The sequence below is a fragment of the Micromys minutus genome, assembly GCF_963924665.1.
Source record: "Micromys minutus genome assembly, chromosome: 31".
NCBI lineage: Eukaryota > Metazoa > Chordata > Mammalia > Rodentia > Muridae > Micromys > Micromys minutus.
The window spans coordinates 9,305,954-9,322,148 of NC_137966.1; the positions used below are offsets into that span (position 1 = coordinate 9,305,954).

The following is a 16,195-nucleotide window of genomic DNA, read 5'->3' on the forward strand; positions in this document are numbered from 1 at the left end:
GGCTTTTTTTACTCTTTGTCTAAAGTTCCCCTCCTTGCCAAGTGGCCTCCAGGCTGCCTTAATTTAAATAGCAGGGCTTCCTCTTGTTCTTCTCCATCTTCCTCCTCCAGGCAGCTGCCGAGGATTTACAATTCACCTACCCGGGGTATCTGTCTTTCAAACTCCAGTTAAACTGCCCCTGAGCTTCTGACTCCTTAAGTAAACTGTTCGGGGGCTCCAGCACTTAACATCGTTATTTCATGTTTTAAATGTAAGTAAGAAAGATTGGGTGCAATGTACATACCTGTAATTTCCTACTCCAGAGAGGCAGAGGCGGGGGGATATCCCTGATCGTATCAAATCGGCAGGTACCAGGTTCAATAAAAACCCCTATCTCAAAAAAAAAAAAAAAAAAAAGAAAGAATGAATGAAAGAGCACCCAGCATCAACGTCTGGCCTCCACATGCATAGTGCGCACACACACACACACACATACATTAAGTAAATAATAAAGTAAAAAAAGTATGGGTATGATTTGTCCCGGGGAATTCTTGGATCGATGAGAGTCTATTCAAAAGGATTGGAGGTACTTGGGGTTAAGGAGTGATCATATCAGGGTCTGATTCTTGTTAGCATCTTTAGCTGCTGTGCAAGCAATCCTGCAGCGTGGACTAAGGACGCCAAGCCTTGTATTTGGGCGCTGGGATGAAAAAAGCCACAGAAGAAATGGAAGCTGCAGTTCCTGTCTTATCAGTCCTGCTGCGACAGGGAAATGCTAGGGCTCTGTGTCCCCCGGGGGCACTGAAGTGCTGATTGGAGTCAAGGCTTAATTGGGAATTCTTCCTGGAGGATACATGTTTCTTTGAATTGGGAGTTTGCGGCTGGAAGCATCGCTGTTTCTCAGCCTCGCTGTCACAATTAGTCTCGGAGGGTATTTGAGCAACACACTTCCAATCATTTTTCAGAGCAATGAACTTTAGTAATAACTCGGTATTTTTTTTTCCCAGAGAGCAGAGTCAGGGCTGTTTCCACATTCACTTGCAACTCTGGTTTCCCTTCGGCTCAAGGTGACGTCACTGGCTGGAGGGAAAATGGCTAGCCCCCTGAGAACTGTGCACAGCGTTGCACGGTGCCCTTGAGAAACATTTGCCTTTAAAAGACCGAGTGCTAGTGTTCTGAGGATGCTTCCCCATTCCAGTAAGGACCCTGGTCCAAGCACACCATGCCCAGAGCAAGGCATCCTCCATCCCCACCACAAACCAAACTCCTGCCAAATAAAAAATAAAAAAAATGCACCCCCCCCCCCTGCTTCCTTCCCCAGGTATTGCTGTAGACAAGAACGGGCTTATGTATTTTGTTGATGCCACCATGATCCGGAAGGTCGACCAAAATGGAATCATCTCTACCCTGCTGGGCTCCAATGACCTCACAGCTGTCCGGCCACTGAGCTGTGACTCTAGCATGGACGTGGCCCAGGTGGGACTCTTTATTCCTCATCCTTAACCAGATTCTGGGTCTCCAGGCCTGTGGTTCCCACATGTGCCGATGTGAGTTGGGAGCATGCGCTCTGCTGGGAGCATGCGCTCTGCTGGGAGCATGCGCTCTGCTGGGAGCATGCGCTCTGTGGACGCATTCGGGGAGGAATCGAGGTAAGCTCGACATCAGTATTAAAAATGCAGGATGGCAAAGAGGGGGAGAGGGGCAATAGAAAGGAGATAGGATAGAGGGAGGGAGGGAGGGAGGGAGGGAGAGAGAGAGAGAGAATGAACAGAGAAGGCAATTCTACTCCAAGAAGCAAACAGGGCAGCACAGTGTAGCAGTAGCAGATTATAGGGTAGGGGCTGCTGTATAATTATCTCTCGTCTCCATCATTCCGAAAGCTGAGAGACTGTATGGTTTGGTGTTACATGTCAATCAGAACGTCCCTGTTAATCTGGAATGATTGCATCTTTGCTATATAAACCTCCGCTTCATGCTGCCGTGACTAGAGCAAAGCTCTCCTTAATCAGCCTCCAAAGCGCGTGTTTCCTCAGGTCTCTTACAGCAGCGGAGACCAGCGGTTCCTCAAATGGGCAGCATTCATCCAAAGGGGCCAGCATGTATGTTCACCCCACCTGTGAGAGTCTTTCCAACCCTTGGTCACACTCATAAACTTAAACTCAAACTTCCCGACAAACTGACAACTTGCTACTGAAATTTATTATTATTATTATTATTATTTCAAATTCCACAGAGGAAGAATGTATTTGACTTGGCTTTGTTCATTTCTTTCTTTCTTTTTTTCAAATACTTACATTGTGGTTTGTTAGCCAGCCTGTTCTTTGTCTGTTCTTTGGCTAGGCCCACCTTCCAAGCCACATGGTTGCCTTTTTCCAATTTAGACAAATGTGTCTTCTCTAAATGAACACAGCCTCCCCTGACCCATGGTTTGCAGAGCTGACGATGGGCTGAACTGCCTTGGTCCCCTTTGCATTTACCGCATCGGATGGCTGCAGCCCTGGTTGGTCCTCAGAAGCTGAGAAACGGCTGGCAGGATGGAGTCAGGACAGATGAAACTGAAGGAAGAGCTTGTCACATGATCCCCTCTCGGGCAAATGGTTCAGTGATGAGCACTCCCAGTGCAGTTTGTTACTTAAAGGCTAAGTTGGTGCTGGAGAGATGCCTCAAGCAGGCGCTTGTTGCTCTTGAGGAAGACTCGGGTTCAAGTCCCAGCATCCATGCGGTGGGTGACAACCATCCATTAACTCCAGTGCCAAGGGATCCAATGGCCTTTCCCTTTCTGATCAGGCAAGCATGAGGTTCCAACATGCATACAGGGAAAGCATTAGCACATATAAAATAAATATTCTTAAAAGCTAAGTTTTTTTTTTTTTTATGTCGTGTACAGGTCCGTCTAGAATGGCCGACAGACCTTGCCATCAACCCCATGGACAATTCCCTGTACGTTCTGGAGAACAACGTCATCCTGCGGATCACCGAGAATCACCAGGTCAGCATCATCGCGGGACGCCCCATGCACTGCCAGGTTCCCGGCATCGACTACTCCCTCAGCAAACTTGCCATCCACTCCGCTCTGGAGTCAGCCAGTGCCATTGCCATTTCTCACACCGGGGTGCTCTACATCACTGAGACGGACGAGAAGAAGATCAACCGCCTACGCCAGGTCACCACCAACGGAGAGATCTGCCTCTTGGCTGGGGCGGCCTCAGACTGTGACTGCAAAAACGATGTCAACTGCATCTGCTATTCGGGAGATGATGCTTACGCCACGGACGCCATCCTGAACTCGCCTTCCTCTTTAGCCGTCGCTCCGGATGGCACCATCTACATTGCAGACCTTGGGAATATCCGCATCAGGGCGGTCAGCAAAAACAAACCTGTTCTTAATGCGTTCAACCAGTATGAGGCCGCATCTCCGGGAGAACAGGAATTGTATGTGTTCAACGCTGATGGTATCCATCAGTACACTGTGAGCCTGGTGACGGGGGAGTACTTGTACAATTTCACATACAGCGCTGACAATGATGTCACCGAGTTGATTGACAACAACGGGAATTCCCTAAAGATCCGCCGGGACAGCAGTGGCATGCCCCGACACCTGCTCATGCCGGATAATCAGATCATCACCCTGACTGTGGGCACCAATGGAGGCCTCAAAGCCGTGTCAACTCAGAACCTGGAACTGAGCCTCATGACTTATAATGGGAACACTGGACTCCTGGCCACCAAGAGTGATGAAACCGGATGGACAATTTTTTATGAGTAAGTAGGCTTTTAACCAATCTCTATAGAGACCTCCCCCTGACTTTTAGCCAATCTCTATAGAGCCCTCCCCCTAGCTTTTAACCAATCTCTATAGAGCCCTCCCCCTGGCTTTTAACCAATCTCTATAGAGATCTCCCCTGACTTTTAACCAATCCCTATAGAGCCCACCCCCTGGTTTTCAACCAATCTCTATAGAGCCCTCCCCCTGGCTTTTAACCAATCTCTATAGAGCCCGCCCCCTGGCTTTTAACCAATCTCTATAGAGCCCGCCCCCTGACTTTTAACCAATCTCTATAGAGCCCACCCCCTGGTTTTTAACCAATCTCTATAGAGCCCGCCCCCTGACTTTTAACCAATCTCTATAGAGCCCGCCCCCTGACTTTTAACCAATCTTTATAGAGCCCTCCCCCTGCTCCAGCTGGCATCAAGACGGACCATTCGAAGTGCCCTTAAAACTGCCTAGTCACGTCTTGCTAACTCTAATGACTTCTTACAGCTGCAGGATATTCATGTCCCTTCTCCTGACTCCTAAATGATTTGCTCTCTCGGGCCTCTGATATTGAACATCCTCCCTGCCAGCATTGGGAATTCCTGTTGTCTGCTTGCCGTTCAAACTTCAGGATATTGGACACGCACAGCACCTGGCAGATAAAGTGCTGATTAACCCCACTGATTATTCATGTTTGCCATGGGTGCGGAAATTAGAAACGGAGAGGGAGGGTCCCAGCGGGGCTTCTGTGATTTAACAATAGGTCCAGCTACACACTTGATTGCACAGACAGGTAGATAAACTCCGAATTTCCTCTTTAGCAGAGGCAGATCAATACAGATAAAGTGCTAGGTATATTAAAAGATGTGAGGGCTGGCCATATTTCCCCTAACAATTATCTCATACTTAATAGTTCTACCGTTTGCTTTGCCAAAAAAAGCTGTTTTCCCTAGCTCCTGAAGTGGCTTTGGTCAAGCAAACCTGATGCTGCAGGTATTAACCTAAGAGCTGCTGGTTAGCAAAAGCACTAAGCCCGAGTCCCCAGTGACCTGCTGGAGACTGGGGGTAATTTACCAGCCTCTAGGCTCTCTCCACAACTGTGGGCAAACGGTTGACATCAGAAGTCCTGGCTTGCTCTCCAGGTTGCTGCTAGCGAGAATTTGTAAGTTAGGGAGGGGATACCACATGGAGGTGGGAGGGACAAGGGGGTAAAAAAAAAAAAGATTTCTTTGTTGATCAGGCCTAAATCAACAATGTTCGCTTCCTGTTTGTTCGCCTGTGGGTTTGGGAGAATGCAAAGGAAGCTGCCGCCACCTGCTGGCGCTTTTGCTGCTTTGCAGAATTGTTTGCCTGGTCCTGACTTCTTTCCTGGGGCTTATCAGGACTTCTGAGCAGCTTCCCAACCTTCGAGGTGCTGGTACTTATCCTCAGCCAGTGTTCTTTTCCTCTTGGGGACCATCGGTACGTCACCTTTAGTTCAGCACTTGCTGCTTAAGGCTTCAATCCACAAACCTCCCTTCTGGTGGTTTTATCAAATGTCCATAGCAGCTGTTAAATCTCTTGAATGAGGAGCAAAGGCTGGGGTGAAGGAATCCCTTCTGAATTAGGCCTAGGCTGAAGTCCAGTTCTGAAATTCAGGGGTAGCCCACAGACATGAGCTCTTGCTGCCAAAGGTCCCCAGTATACATGTGGTTCCTGAATGGTTTTTAAGTGTTTGATCAAGAGTTACAGTGAAATTGATCCACATTTTCTCTTTTAATCTGATACCCTTGATCCAAAAATCCAAATTCCCCCATGGACAAGTTTTCCATATGTTTCTGGAAAACAAACACACAAACAAAACAAAACAAAAACCCTCAGACACAAGCTGCACTTCCTGTCAGGGTTTGCAGAAGCCTAGAGGAAGAGATTAACAGAAATGGAGAAACGTACACAGACGGTCCATGGTCAGTGCTTCAGTGAGAACTTCCCCCTCAGTTCCAGAAAGTTCCAGGGAACACCAGCCTTGGAATTAAAATTCCCCTGGTTACAGGCTGATTCCGTATAGACTATCCTGGGCACAGCCCGCCTTAGAGGGAATGTCACATTGTACAGCCTTCTACAGGAGAAAGCATGGCTTACTAGGAAACCCCCAAGCCTCGCTCAGCATCAAGGAGACAGTAGTATGGATACCCGCTCAGATATGTCCTCCCTGGTTGGCGTTGGATACGCTTCTCAACCTCCCTGAGCTCCCGTGGTCATGTCTATCAGAGGGTAGCATCAGATGCAGAGGAGTTGTGAGCATCCTCAGGGAGGCAATAAAGCGCACTGCTGTCTCCACCCCCTCCTGCGTAAAGAAGGATGCGGGAGTTAGATGGAATTGAGGGGTGTGCTTTGCTTTGTACTTTCTCGACATTCCCACTTGTGTGGGTCCCCATATCCTGAGGGTCAGAGTCTCCCTTAGCAAACCGAGGTCCAGAGGGCTAGAAAATAAAGTGTTCCCTGAAGCCAGGCCCGCCAGAAAGAGGTGCTACGATGTGTGCCCTGCGGCTGTGGCCAACTCCTCCTCCCAATCTAGCCAGTGGAAAAACCGTAGGCGTCACACGGTCTAGATGCTGGCTTCCCGTGGAACGGAGTTCAGCAGTTACATTTTTTTAGAAAAGACGGTTTCTGTGGTCTCACAAACAGGAATGCGCCACTCTGGAAACAGTTACATATCTCTGTCTTAGACGGTGGCTTTTGGAGAGCCAATCAAAATGGAGATGTAGGAATTGGGCTTTGGGAATCCTCCCATGCAGCCATATTCCCAGAGTAGGGGAGAGCAGCCTTGGTCTGATCTTTGCCTTTTTATCTATTTATGAGGCATAAAATGTTGTCCATTCACCCCAATCCAACCTCCCAGTGTTATCACCAGCTGCTTACAAATGAGAGGTGTTGGACGAATGGCTGCCGACTATAAACAAGTCAAAAGCCCTGTGGCCACCAAGGTCCTGCCAAGCCTGTTGAGTTAACACGGAAACGCAGTTGCTGGTGACCTCTGCTCTCGGTCAGGAGGACAGAGAGGCTTCCGCATAGAGAGCTGAATCTGCAGATCTGTCATGGGAGAAACAGGCAAAGCTGTGGGCAGCTGCGTCCCCCCCCCCAGAAAGTCAGTCTGCAAGCCAGGGAGCATGCTTTCTCCACAAAGCCTGTGAGATGCTCATCCCATCCCCTCCACTTCCTGCCCAGAGTGGAAGCTCTAGTTCCTCCTCTCAGAAAGCTGGACAGCAGCCTACCCATTACAGGTGTCCTGGAACTATGCAGTACTGGACTTCAAATCCTGCTTGGGTTCCAGAGACTACACTCACACAGCCCCTGCGTGGAGGTTCTCAGCTGTGCAAGACGCCCAAAGCCCAAACATTATCATTGTACCACTTTCTTATTTTGAGATACTTTTATGCTTCTAAGATAGAAAAGGAAGCCACGATTGCTAAACTACGGGAAGATTCGAAGAAAACAAAAATTAGTCAAAACCCCCACACAGAAAAACACCATTGATATTTCTACATCTATATTTTCAGAGATGTTTGTCCACGTTTGAAAACACATGTGCTAGGGATGGGATGCTCTTTGGGTTTTTTTTTCCCCCTTCTCCACTGAATTCAGTTTCTGTGTGTGCTGGTGTACGCATAATATGGGTGCCAGTAAATAGGAGCCCATGCTGTTGGTTCTGACAGCTGCCTAGTTTCTGTCTTGTGTTATTTAATTAGCCTTAATAACTGATCCTTCGGTATAGTTCTAAATTGTCACTGATGTAAATAGAATCTTTGGACCCCCGTCTGAGAAGCCGATGTTTTAGGAGGTAAAAAGACAAGCGCAGGGATCCCCTTCAGCTGAGAAGGCCGGGGTACTTTCCATGGTAACAACATCGAGTCTTTGCAGGGAAGATGCTCTCTGGACTTCCACTGCACACTGCCTTAGGCAAGGGATGGGGCAGAGACAATAGGCTGGACCCCCAGCTCGCTAAGCTTTCTGACCCCCTCACCATCTCCATCCCACTGGCCAGACAGCTTAGCATCCACAGTGCTGGTCCGTTTTCTCTTCTCCCTAAAGGTAACAGTTCCCACCCAGGTCATCCCTAGACTGATCCAGCTCTCCACCCCAAGTATCCCAGCTCCCTCCATGTTTTATCAGTAACTTCTTCCACTGCCTCCCCATGGGCTCCTCCATGGAGAACCTCATTTCCACTCAGAACCTTCCAACTGGGTTCCTCTTCCCTCGACCAGACTCTCCTTCCGCTAGAGGTCCAGATGTGTATCCTTTTCCATTCTCTAAGCAAATGTTCCAACACTGCATCTTCCTCCCTGTCTCTCCTGGTTGTAAGGGCCAGTACAAAAGAGCTCAGAGGCTTCCATTTACAGACCACAGGAAGAGCCATTTTCCTCCCCTAATGTCTAAAAAGTCTAAGTACAGCGGTCTTCTTGTGACAGAAAATACTCTCCACCTGAAAGTAACAGACCCAGATCAACCTGCTAGAAAAGGATGAAGACAACCTAGATCTGTAAAGAGTTTGCAGACAGAAAGTGTGATCATGACAGGGTCAAACATGGATACTGAAAACAGCTGAGATCCAGGAGGCTCCCAGCAGGATAGAGTTTCTGAGCTTGGTTGATTTGGAACTACATGACCAAGCTAGGTTTTTTATTGCTGTAGCCAGGACATGGGGGTGCTGTTTGGCCCAGGCTGACTTCTGAGAGGTCCGCAGGGTGAGAAGTGTAGTGACGTGTGATCCCTGGAAAAGACTAAGGCTTGGACAGTCTCAAATGTGTGTTTTAGGGACTGGAGAAGTGATGGATATACAGAGTCATAAAGGATGACTCTGTGATTAAGAGCACTGGCTGCTCTTCTGGAGAACTCCGGTCCAGTTCCCAGTATCCACACTGGGCAGCTCACAACTGCCTGTAACTCTGGGTCTGGTGGACCTTATGTTCTCTTCTGTGTTTCATGAGCATGTGGGCACACACACAGGCATGCATACACACATGTGTGTGCACTTAAAAATAAATAAAAGTATGGTCTGCTCAGCGGAGGTGAGACACAGCAGTTGGGGACCATTGACTTGGTAGCTCTGCAAAACGCATAAAGGATGCTCACAAGTAGCTATTCCCAGCATCTCAGGAGGTTAGTGTTAAGCACACCCTGCATGACATTAAGGGACAGGGTTCCACTGAACTGAAATCAGTCACATCTACAGGCACAAGAAAGACACAGTATTGCTCCTCCGGCCAGGAGGTTTGGGTACGGCAGGATTTCGGTGTAGAACACCATCAGTGACCCCCTACTCCCCCACCCCTCACCCTCGGGCATCTCTTTCTCTGCCCCTGAGGGTCTGGCTTCCAGTGCATCAAAATGCCAAAGAAACTTCTGTCTCCACAGACTGTGCTTCCAACTAATGTTTCTCTCCTACAGCTATGACCACGAGGGCCGCCTGACCAATGTGACACGCCCCACGGGGGTGGTGACCAGTCTGCACCGGGAAATGGAGAAATCCATCACTGTCGACATCGAGAACTCCAACCGCGATGACGACGTCACGGTGATCACCAACCTCTCCTCGGTGGAGGCCTCCTACACAGTGGTACAAGGTGAGGCTCCGCCAACCTCCACTCCAAGCTCACCCGCAGCCCCGGAGCCAGCCAGCCCTCACCTGAGAGAACGTCTGAATCCAGAACATTCCTAGGCTTTCCGTCTTACTCAAAGCTCTACAGCAAACCCACTTTGTTGCAATATCCTTTTCAACCCAAATCGCCAATTTGTTGCTATGTCCTCTTCAACCCAAATAAACCCATTCAATGAAAACACAGGTCAGTGATTAGGAAAACAAGCTGGTGTCTATTTTGGGCAGGTTTACCACTACACTCTCTGTTCCCCTCCTAAGAGATCCCTTCTCACTTCCTGTTCCCTCTCCTTCTCCTCCTCTGACTCCTCCTCTTCCCTTTTACTCCCTGACTCCTCCTTTTCCGTTTCCTCTCTTTTTCCCACCTCCTCTCCCTGTCCAATCATGTATTAATTTAACATAAATCTACACTACTTTACCAGAAAACGGTCGGGGGGAGGGGGCAAAAAAAATAAATAAAGCAAAAAGAAATCTCTCAGATACAGGGACATGTCATACCCTCTCAACAAAGGTTTAGGTTAACAGGGAAAACCTACATAACTACAAAACATCTGAGTTTATCCCCCCAACTACTATTTTCCTCTTTCTTACCTTCCATTTTTCCTTCACCCTCTACAACCCCAGCCCGTGTCTTAACTGTTTATTCTCCAGGGCTACGGATTAGGTTTCATCACTCCGTCCTGATTCTCAACTGCAATATTTTTACTGAGTTGCTTGGCCTGGGGTCCAAGCTCTTAAGCAGTCTCTTGCCAGAACCCAGTTCCCCACAGTCTCTGATCACCCGTTGGTTTTATTTTTTATTTATTTATTTATTTATTTATTTATTTATTTATTTATTTATTTATTTATTTATTTGGTTATATCTCAGTCCAGGGCAAGCACAGAGGCTGGCAAGAAACGACATTTTGCAGATTAATTTTTCCCTTTAATTAAGATATAATATTGGTGGGCTAGCCAGTTGTCAAAGGATGGAAGTGTCATCTCAGATAAATGATGACATTTCTAGACTATTATCCCTCGGCAAAGCCTGTTTCAATGGCTCTGTTTCTGCTCTGCCAGACGATTCATGATGTAGATTCCATCCTTCTGTATGACGGCCGGAGGTTCTGAGTGACAGGTACACCCTCGCTCACTCCCCCAAAGCTGGTATCTCAGAGGCCACCCAGCCTGGCTCCTTCACCCAGATGATGTGCAAACAGTGTGCCTGTCAAAACAGGCTCCTGCATGTGATTCTTTGGTACAGGAAGAGGTCAGAAGCCTGGTCGCCTGGTGCAGATTCCATTTGGGAAGATAAACACACATTATCAGCACCCAGTGTCCTCATCTACCACACACTGAGTGTGTTTCCCAACTTCTTTGGCGATACAGGCAGGCGAGAAGGGAAGGGAAGGTAGCTTCTTCTCTTCGCTGTGCTGCTGAACAGTCCCTTCCTTCCCAGCGCATCTGACCTGAGGTTAGACCATCAACCTTGGGTTAGACGATAGGCCAAAGGGGAGGGAGATTTGAAGTAGTTTGCCTTTCTTTTTTTTTTTTTTTTTTTTCATATAAGCTAAAATATATATGTTAAAGTTCAGGGATTTGATTGACACAAATTGTGTAGGCAATAGACATCTTTAAATGTTTAAATGTGCTATTAATAGTCTTCAGTGAGTAAAAGAAAAATATCACGGCATAATTATTTCTGGAGTGCCACATATTAATAATGTTTTCCTTCCCATGGATCAGTAGCATCTCCTCTACTCACCTTCCCACTGTGTGTATGCTAATTGAAGGCAGCCTCAGACTGACAGCTGCAAAGTACCATGGAAACCTGTAAAAATAGGGGTTCTATTCTCTCCTGACTAATCGAGTGGATAATTTCCTCTCTCTCCCCCACCCCCCCCCACTCACGTTCTTCCAGATCAAGTGCGAAACAGCTACCAGCTCTGCAATAATGGGACCCTGCGGGTGATGTACGCCAACGGCATGGCTGTCAGCTTCCACAGTGAGCCTCACGTCCTCGCTGGCACCATCACCCCAACCATCGGACGCTGCAACATCTCTCTGCCCATGGAGAACGGCCTGAACTCCATCGAGTGGCGCCTGAGGAAGGAGCAGATTAAAGGCAAAGTCACCATCTTTGGGAGGAAGCTCCGGGTAAGTGGGTCTACTCTTGCTGCCCCCTGTCCACCCCGCCCCCGCACAGACTCGGAAGGGACAGGCCCCTTCCTCACACGGCAGAGGGGAGGTTAGACCTCCAGAACACCTTTCCACTTTCAGAAGGGGGAAGCTGTATTCCTCTGGGTTTCAGGAAAACCTCATTTCCTGAGATGGAGGGGCAGCAGTCCTTGGGATAGACTCACTGGACGCCCCAGCCAGAGAGGGCGTTTGGTCTTCTTTGTGTACCTGCCGTCCCCTCCCCGTGGAATTCCTGACCTGGACAGTGTAACTCATGGGTCAAGGCTGGTTCCCACCACGCCCTTGGCAGTTTGCTAGATGCTGGAAGAACCAAAGTATAAGGTGTGTTCTTCACGGCCAAGAAGTGATGTTCTTCTGACAAAATGGCCAACGCAGAGTGACCACAGGTGAAGACAGGTTCCCTTGGGGATAATGTGTGGTCACAAATATATATATATATGCACGCAGAAGGAAGTTTTGACCAGCCCTAACTTACATCTTGGAAAAGTTAACAAAAGCACACTTCTTGAGGACTTGTATGCAAAAGCTGACTGGGACGTGTCTATTGAGCACGTTCATGCGTCAGACACTAAGTCAAATACTTCATTTGCCTTGCTAGAATCTTTTCGTCAGCCTGTTGGGGATCATTGCCATCACTCCCAGTTCCCAAATGGAAAACAGAGGTTCGAGGAAGCTAATTAAATGTCGGGACACAATAGCTTAACTCAAGGCAAAGTCAGGGTTTGACCCCAGGCCCATCTCTCTAGCTCATTCTTTGGCCAACATCCTTAGCCACCATCCCACATGTCTCCCTGTTTAGATGATCAGAGCACTGTGGGTCCTGCTCCTGCCTGGTCTTGTCACACAGAGGGACTATTTCTGCCATGGTGACAACCCTTCTCTGGGGTAAAGGAGATGAGTTCCAGAAACTTCAGTCTTCATCATCTTTAACCGCGTGTTTTCTGAGCGCTTAGAGCCGGGCCCCATGCCGCACGCTTGAGGTAGATGTCACACAAGCAGAGAGCTCTGACATTTTCATCCAGGGGCAAAGGGGCATGAAAGAAGAGACAGCCAAGAAACAAAACTAACAGAGGCCTAAGATAGTTGCCAGTCAGGAGAGGGCCTAGGAAGACATCCATCCTTCCACAGAGCAAGACAAAGTCCAAACAGTGCTGTAGAATCCCTAGGAGCAGAAGACTGGGCACCTGCCAAACTTAGGTCATACCTTCTGAAAGGCAGCCAGCCAGGTGACCTCCCTGCAGAGCCAGGCCACTCCATATTAAGATTCTGCCTTTGTCTGACTAGAGTTTAATTCTCCACATTAGGTTATCAGCAGACTCCCATGTTTTTTTCTTCCTCTGCTGATATCTGCAAAGTTGCAAGCTGCAGTATCTTCCTAAAGACAAAAACGAAATGAGATTAGTGGCTAAATCCTTAATGACTGGATTCGGGGCTGTGTAATTGATTTTTGATATGCTGCACTGTAGAAGTTGATTATAAGTAGTAATCGTGCCTTTTCCTTGATAAATTAGTTATGCATTTTGACTAAGTTTTCAAAATAAAGATAAATGTGGCCCTAAAATAAAAATGGCAATAATCCCAACTCTGAATATTAAAATTCTTAATAATGGTACTTGTGGTAATTAACAGAAGTTAGGCACGCAAGTCTTATAACTGAGTTTCTGCCAGGGTTAGACTTGCTGGCATCATGTTTATGCAAATCAAAACACAGTTTTATCTATCAACACCTCAACATTTAATTGTCTGGTGTTCGTTCCTGTAACAATAATCACATATCCATTTAGCTCTCTTAAATGAAAATCACTATGAGATTATAACAGGTTGAGTGGACTGAAAATGTAATTTGAAAATGAGGGAGAAAAGCCTGGAATTTATTTGCATCTCATTTATTTTAATTCAGTTCATAAACTGTTTAGTGAATGAAAGAAAAGAAACTCCTGGAAAGGTGTGGGGGAGGAACTGAGTGCAGTGTGGATGGGGGGGGGGGGCTTGGAGTACCCTCCCCCGCTGTGCTTCCTGAGTTCCCTGTGGAAACTTTGTAGCCTCTCAACTAGCCACATCTGTCGGCTCCCACAGCAGGCAGGCTGTCTCAGAGCAGGGCGATCTGGACTTCCTTCCCTGTGGCCAGCCTCAGTGTCCCCTTTTACCCCTTCTCCCTCGTCCTGTGAGGCCAAGCATCTTGCATCTGATTCAGAGAAGACTTTAATGACCGCCTGCGCAGTCTTTGTCTAGCACCGTGGAATATGTAGGAAAAGCAGAGTCCTTCTACCAAGATAGCTTGAGATACGGCAAAGAGGGTGTTGTAAGTGGCATTGTGTTAAGTTGGTGCCACTGAGAAAGGGGTGCATATAGTAGCAGGTAACCCATGGCCCTGAACCTTCAAAAGGTTCACCTGTCACATTCCAAATGAGACACATGTCTAGTCTTAACAATGACCAGACCCAGTTGTTCCAACACTGGGTTCCCACCACATCAAGCACACACAGCCCCTGAGGCTGCTATAGAAGAGAAAGAGTTTTAACACTTCCGGGAAGCTTGGCGAGTCGGCATGCATGAGACATGCATTCATTCCCCACGCTCAGGGTAGGACAGTTGGGCTCATCCCAAGGAACTTGAAAAATGATTTTTTTTTCCAATTGCCAGGGAGAAACTGAAAGGAGATTTGGGGAACCCAAGTCAGGGCACAAGGTTGACAAGAGACCAGGGAGGGCTTCGGGGAAGTCAGGGTCTGAAGAGCATCAGAAATTAGCCAGGCAAGATAAGGGGGAGAAATTTCTAGACAGGGAAAGACAACCTCAAGGTGGCCAGGATACTGGGGTAGGGGTATGCAGTTCAGAAAACCTCCAAAACTCATGAGGCCTGAGAGAAAGTGACCAAGGCCACAAAGAAGGGAATATTATACTAGGCTGGTATTTATCCTATGAACCATGGAGAATTGTCCCAGGGCTTAATTAGTAGAGTGACGTGTGGGGACTCATGGATTAGAAAGATCTCTCCGGCTTCCCCGGGTGCGGAGAAAGACAGACGAGGAGGAGACCAGACAGGAGGAGAGGGACACCTCAGAGCTGTTACAGTAATGCAAACTAGAAACTGCTCTCCAGCAGGGGAGAGAGAGAGAGAAGCAGAGAGAGTTGCAACACACATGATTAATAGGATTTGGCAGCAGGCCTGACTGCTGCGCAGCGCTGACATCCAAGAGGTTCTCCACGTGATCATGTAGACCAGGAAGGCTGTGCCAGACTCTGAGCCAGCTGATGGAGAGAGGCCAGACACCGAAAGCCAGAATAGGTGTGGGAGACAGTGTGACCCCAGCCGTGCCCTCTGGGATAGAGACCAGGCAGGAACATGAAGATGTAGCTGGTCCCAGCATGACATAGGTTGTTCTCCCAGGACAAGGACAGCATGTGGGGTGAGTCTCGGGAGCCAGGGGTGCACCTGGCAATTGTCAGACACTATACCAGATGTCCTGGCCTCTCTGTAGCACCATCCAGTTCTTACAAGTCTGAGCACTAGCTCAATGTTGCAGTGTGTCCATAATTTCCAGCAAAGGACTTTTCTATAACAGAACAGCCAGTGAAGTCCGGATGCATCTTGGTGACCTGTCTTGTCACTGTCCTCTGTTCAGAAACATGCTTTAGCTAATGAAGGTGCCACAGATTCTTTTAGACTGGGAGCAGGCAAGATGGCTCTGCTGTAGACAGAATTGGAAGGATCAGTCCCATGTTCTCTGTCCAAGGTCAAGAGAAGCAAGAGCTTCGTCAGGCCTCCCAAAGACTTGTCTCTTTCTTGAAAGAGTCCCTCCTGTTGCTTTCTTCTGCTCCTCCCACTGTTCTGTCTGGCATTTCAAAACCAACTGCTTTCACAGCATCTCTCAGCATCCATGAACACAGGGACCAGGCCGCATCACCATACTGGCGACAAGTGTGGTGTGGGAAGGTGTGATAAACATGTCCTCTTTAGCCCCCACCTTGAAGATGTTTACCAAGGAAATTCTCCGCTACCCTAAGAAGGTAGAAGTTAGAAGCATACTCGCCCCCCTGCCCCATATCTGCAAATCATAATCAAGATAATATGGCATAAAGGGACATGCATTGTCTCACACAGTGGACCACCCGAGGGAAGAGATGACCCTAGAGACTCCAACCTGTCACCTGGTTAACATTGCTCTCCTCTCTTTTTTTATACCCCGCTTTCCTCTCCCAACAATATTCACTTCGGCAGTTGACCAATTCTCTTGTACAGTAGGCTGGTACTCTCTTCACACTGGAGGAAGGGCTCAAGAAGACTTGGCCAAAATCTTACACCATCTCAGCTTAGTAAAACCAGAGGACAGAAGCTCTGTACGAAAACATAAAATTAAAAAAGGTCCCATGGAGGAACCTTGGCCCAGCATGGGTGCAGTGTACTCCCCTGCTCAAGTCACTGTTTATAGAGAGATGGAGACCAATGATTAGCCAGTGTCTAGTCGCTTGGCCAAACCTGACTCTTATAAGGGAGCCATGTATCCTGGGGTGGGGGTGGGGCATAAATATTCTGTATTCTCCATCCCTCTGAAACTTAGCTACAAAGCAAACTGGAAGCCTGGCTCCCACACCAGCAAGTCTTTCTGCTCAGCTTCTGGGTGAGGCAACTTTAAATGAACCCTCCTA

At 48.0% G+C, this 16,195-nt stretch overlaps 1 protein-coding gene across 6 annotated transcripts in view; it reads left to right on the forward strand.

The window, feature by feature from the left end:
• The window catches only part of TENM2 (teneurin transmembrane protein 2), a gene marked incomplete at its 5' end in the record, with an annotated part of 923,762 nt that overhangs the window by 881,398 nt on the left and 26,169 nt on the right, over nucleotides 1-16,195 (forward strand). For all 6 annotated transcript variants that reach the window (XM_080942456.1, XM_080942457.1, XM_080942458.1 and 3 more), the window contains 4 exons: nucleotides 1,301-1,455; nucleotides 2,867-3,741; nucleotides 9,161-9,336; nucleotides 11,269-11,504. In XM_080942456.1, coding sequence (XP_080798582.1) covers nucleotides 1,301-1,455; nucleotides 2,867-3,741; nucleotides 9,161-9,336; nucleotides 11,269-11,504 — 1,442 coding nt within the window. The remainder of the gene's footprint in view (nucleotides 1-1,300; nucleotides 1,456-2,866; nucleotides 3,742-9,160; nucleotides 9,337-11,268; nucleotides 11,505-16,195) is intronic.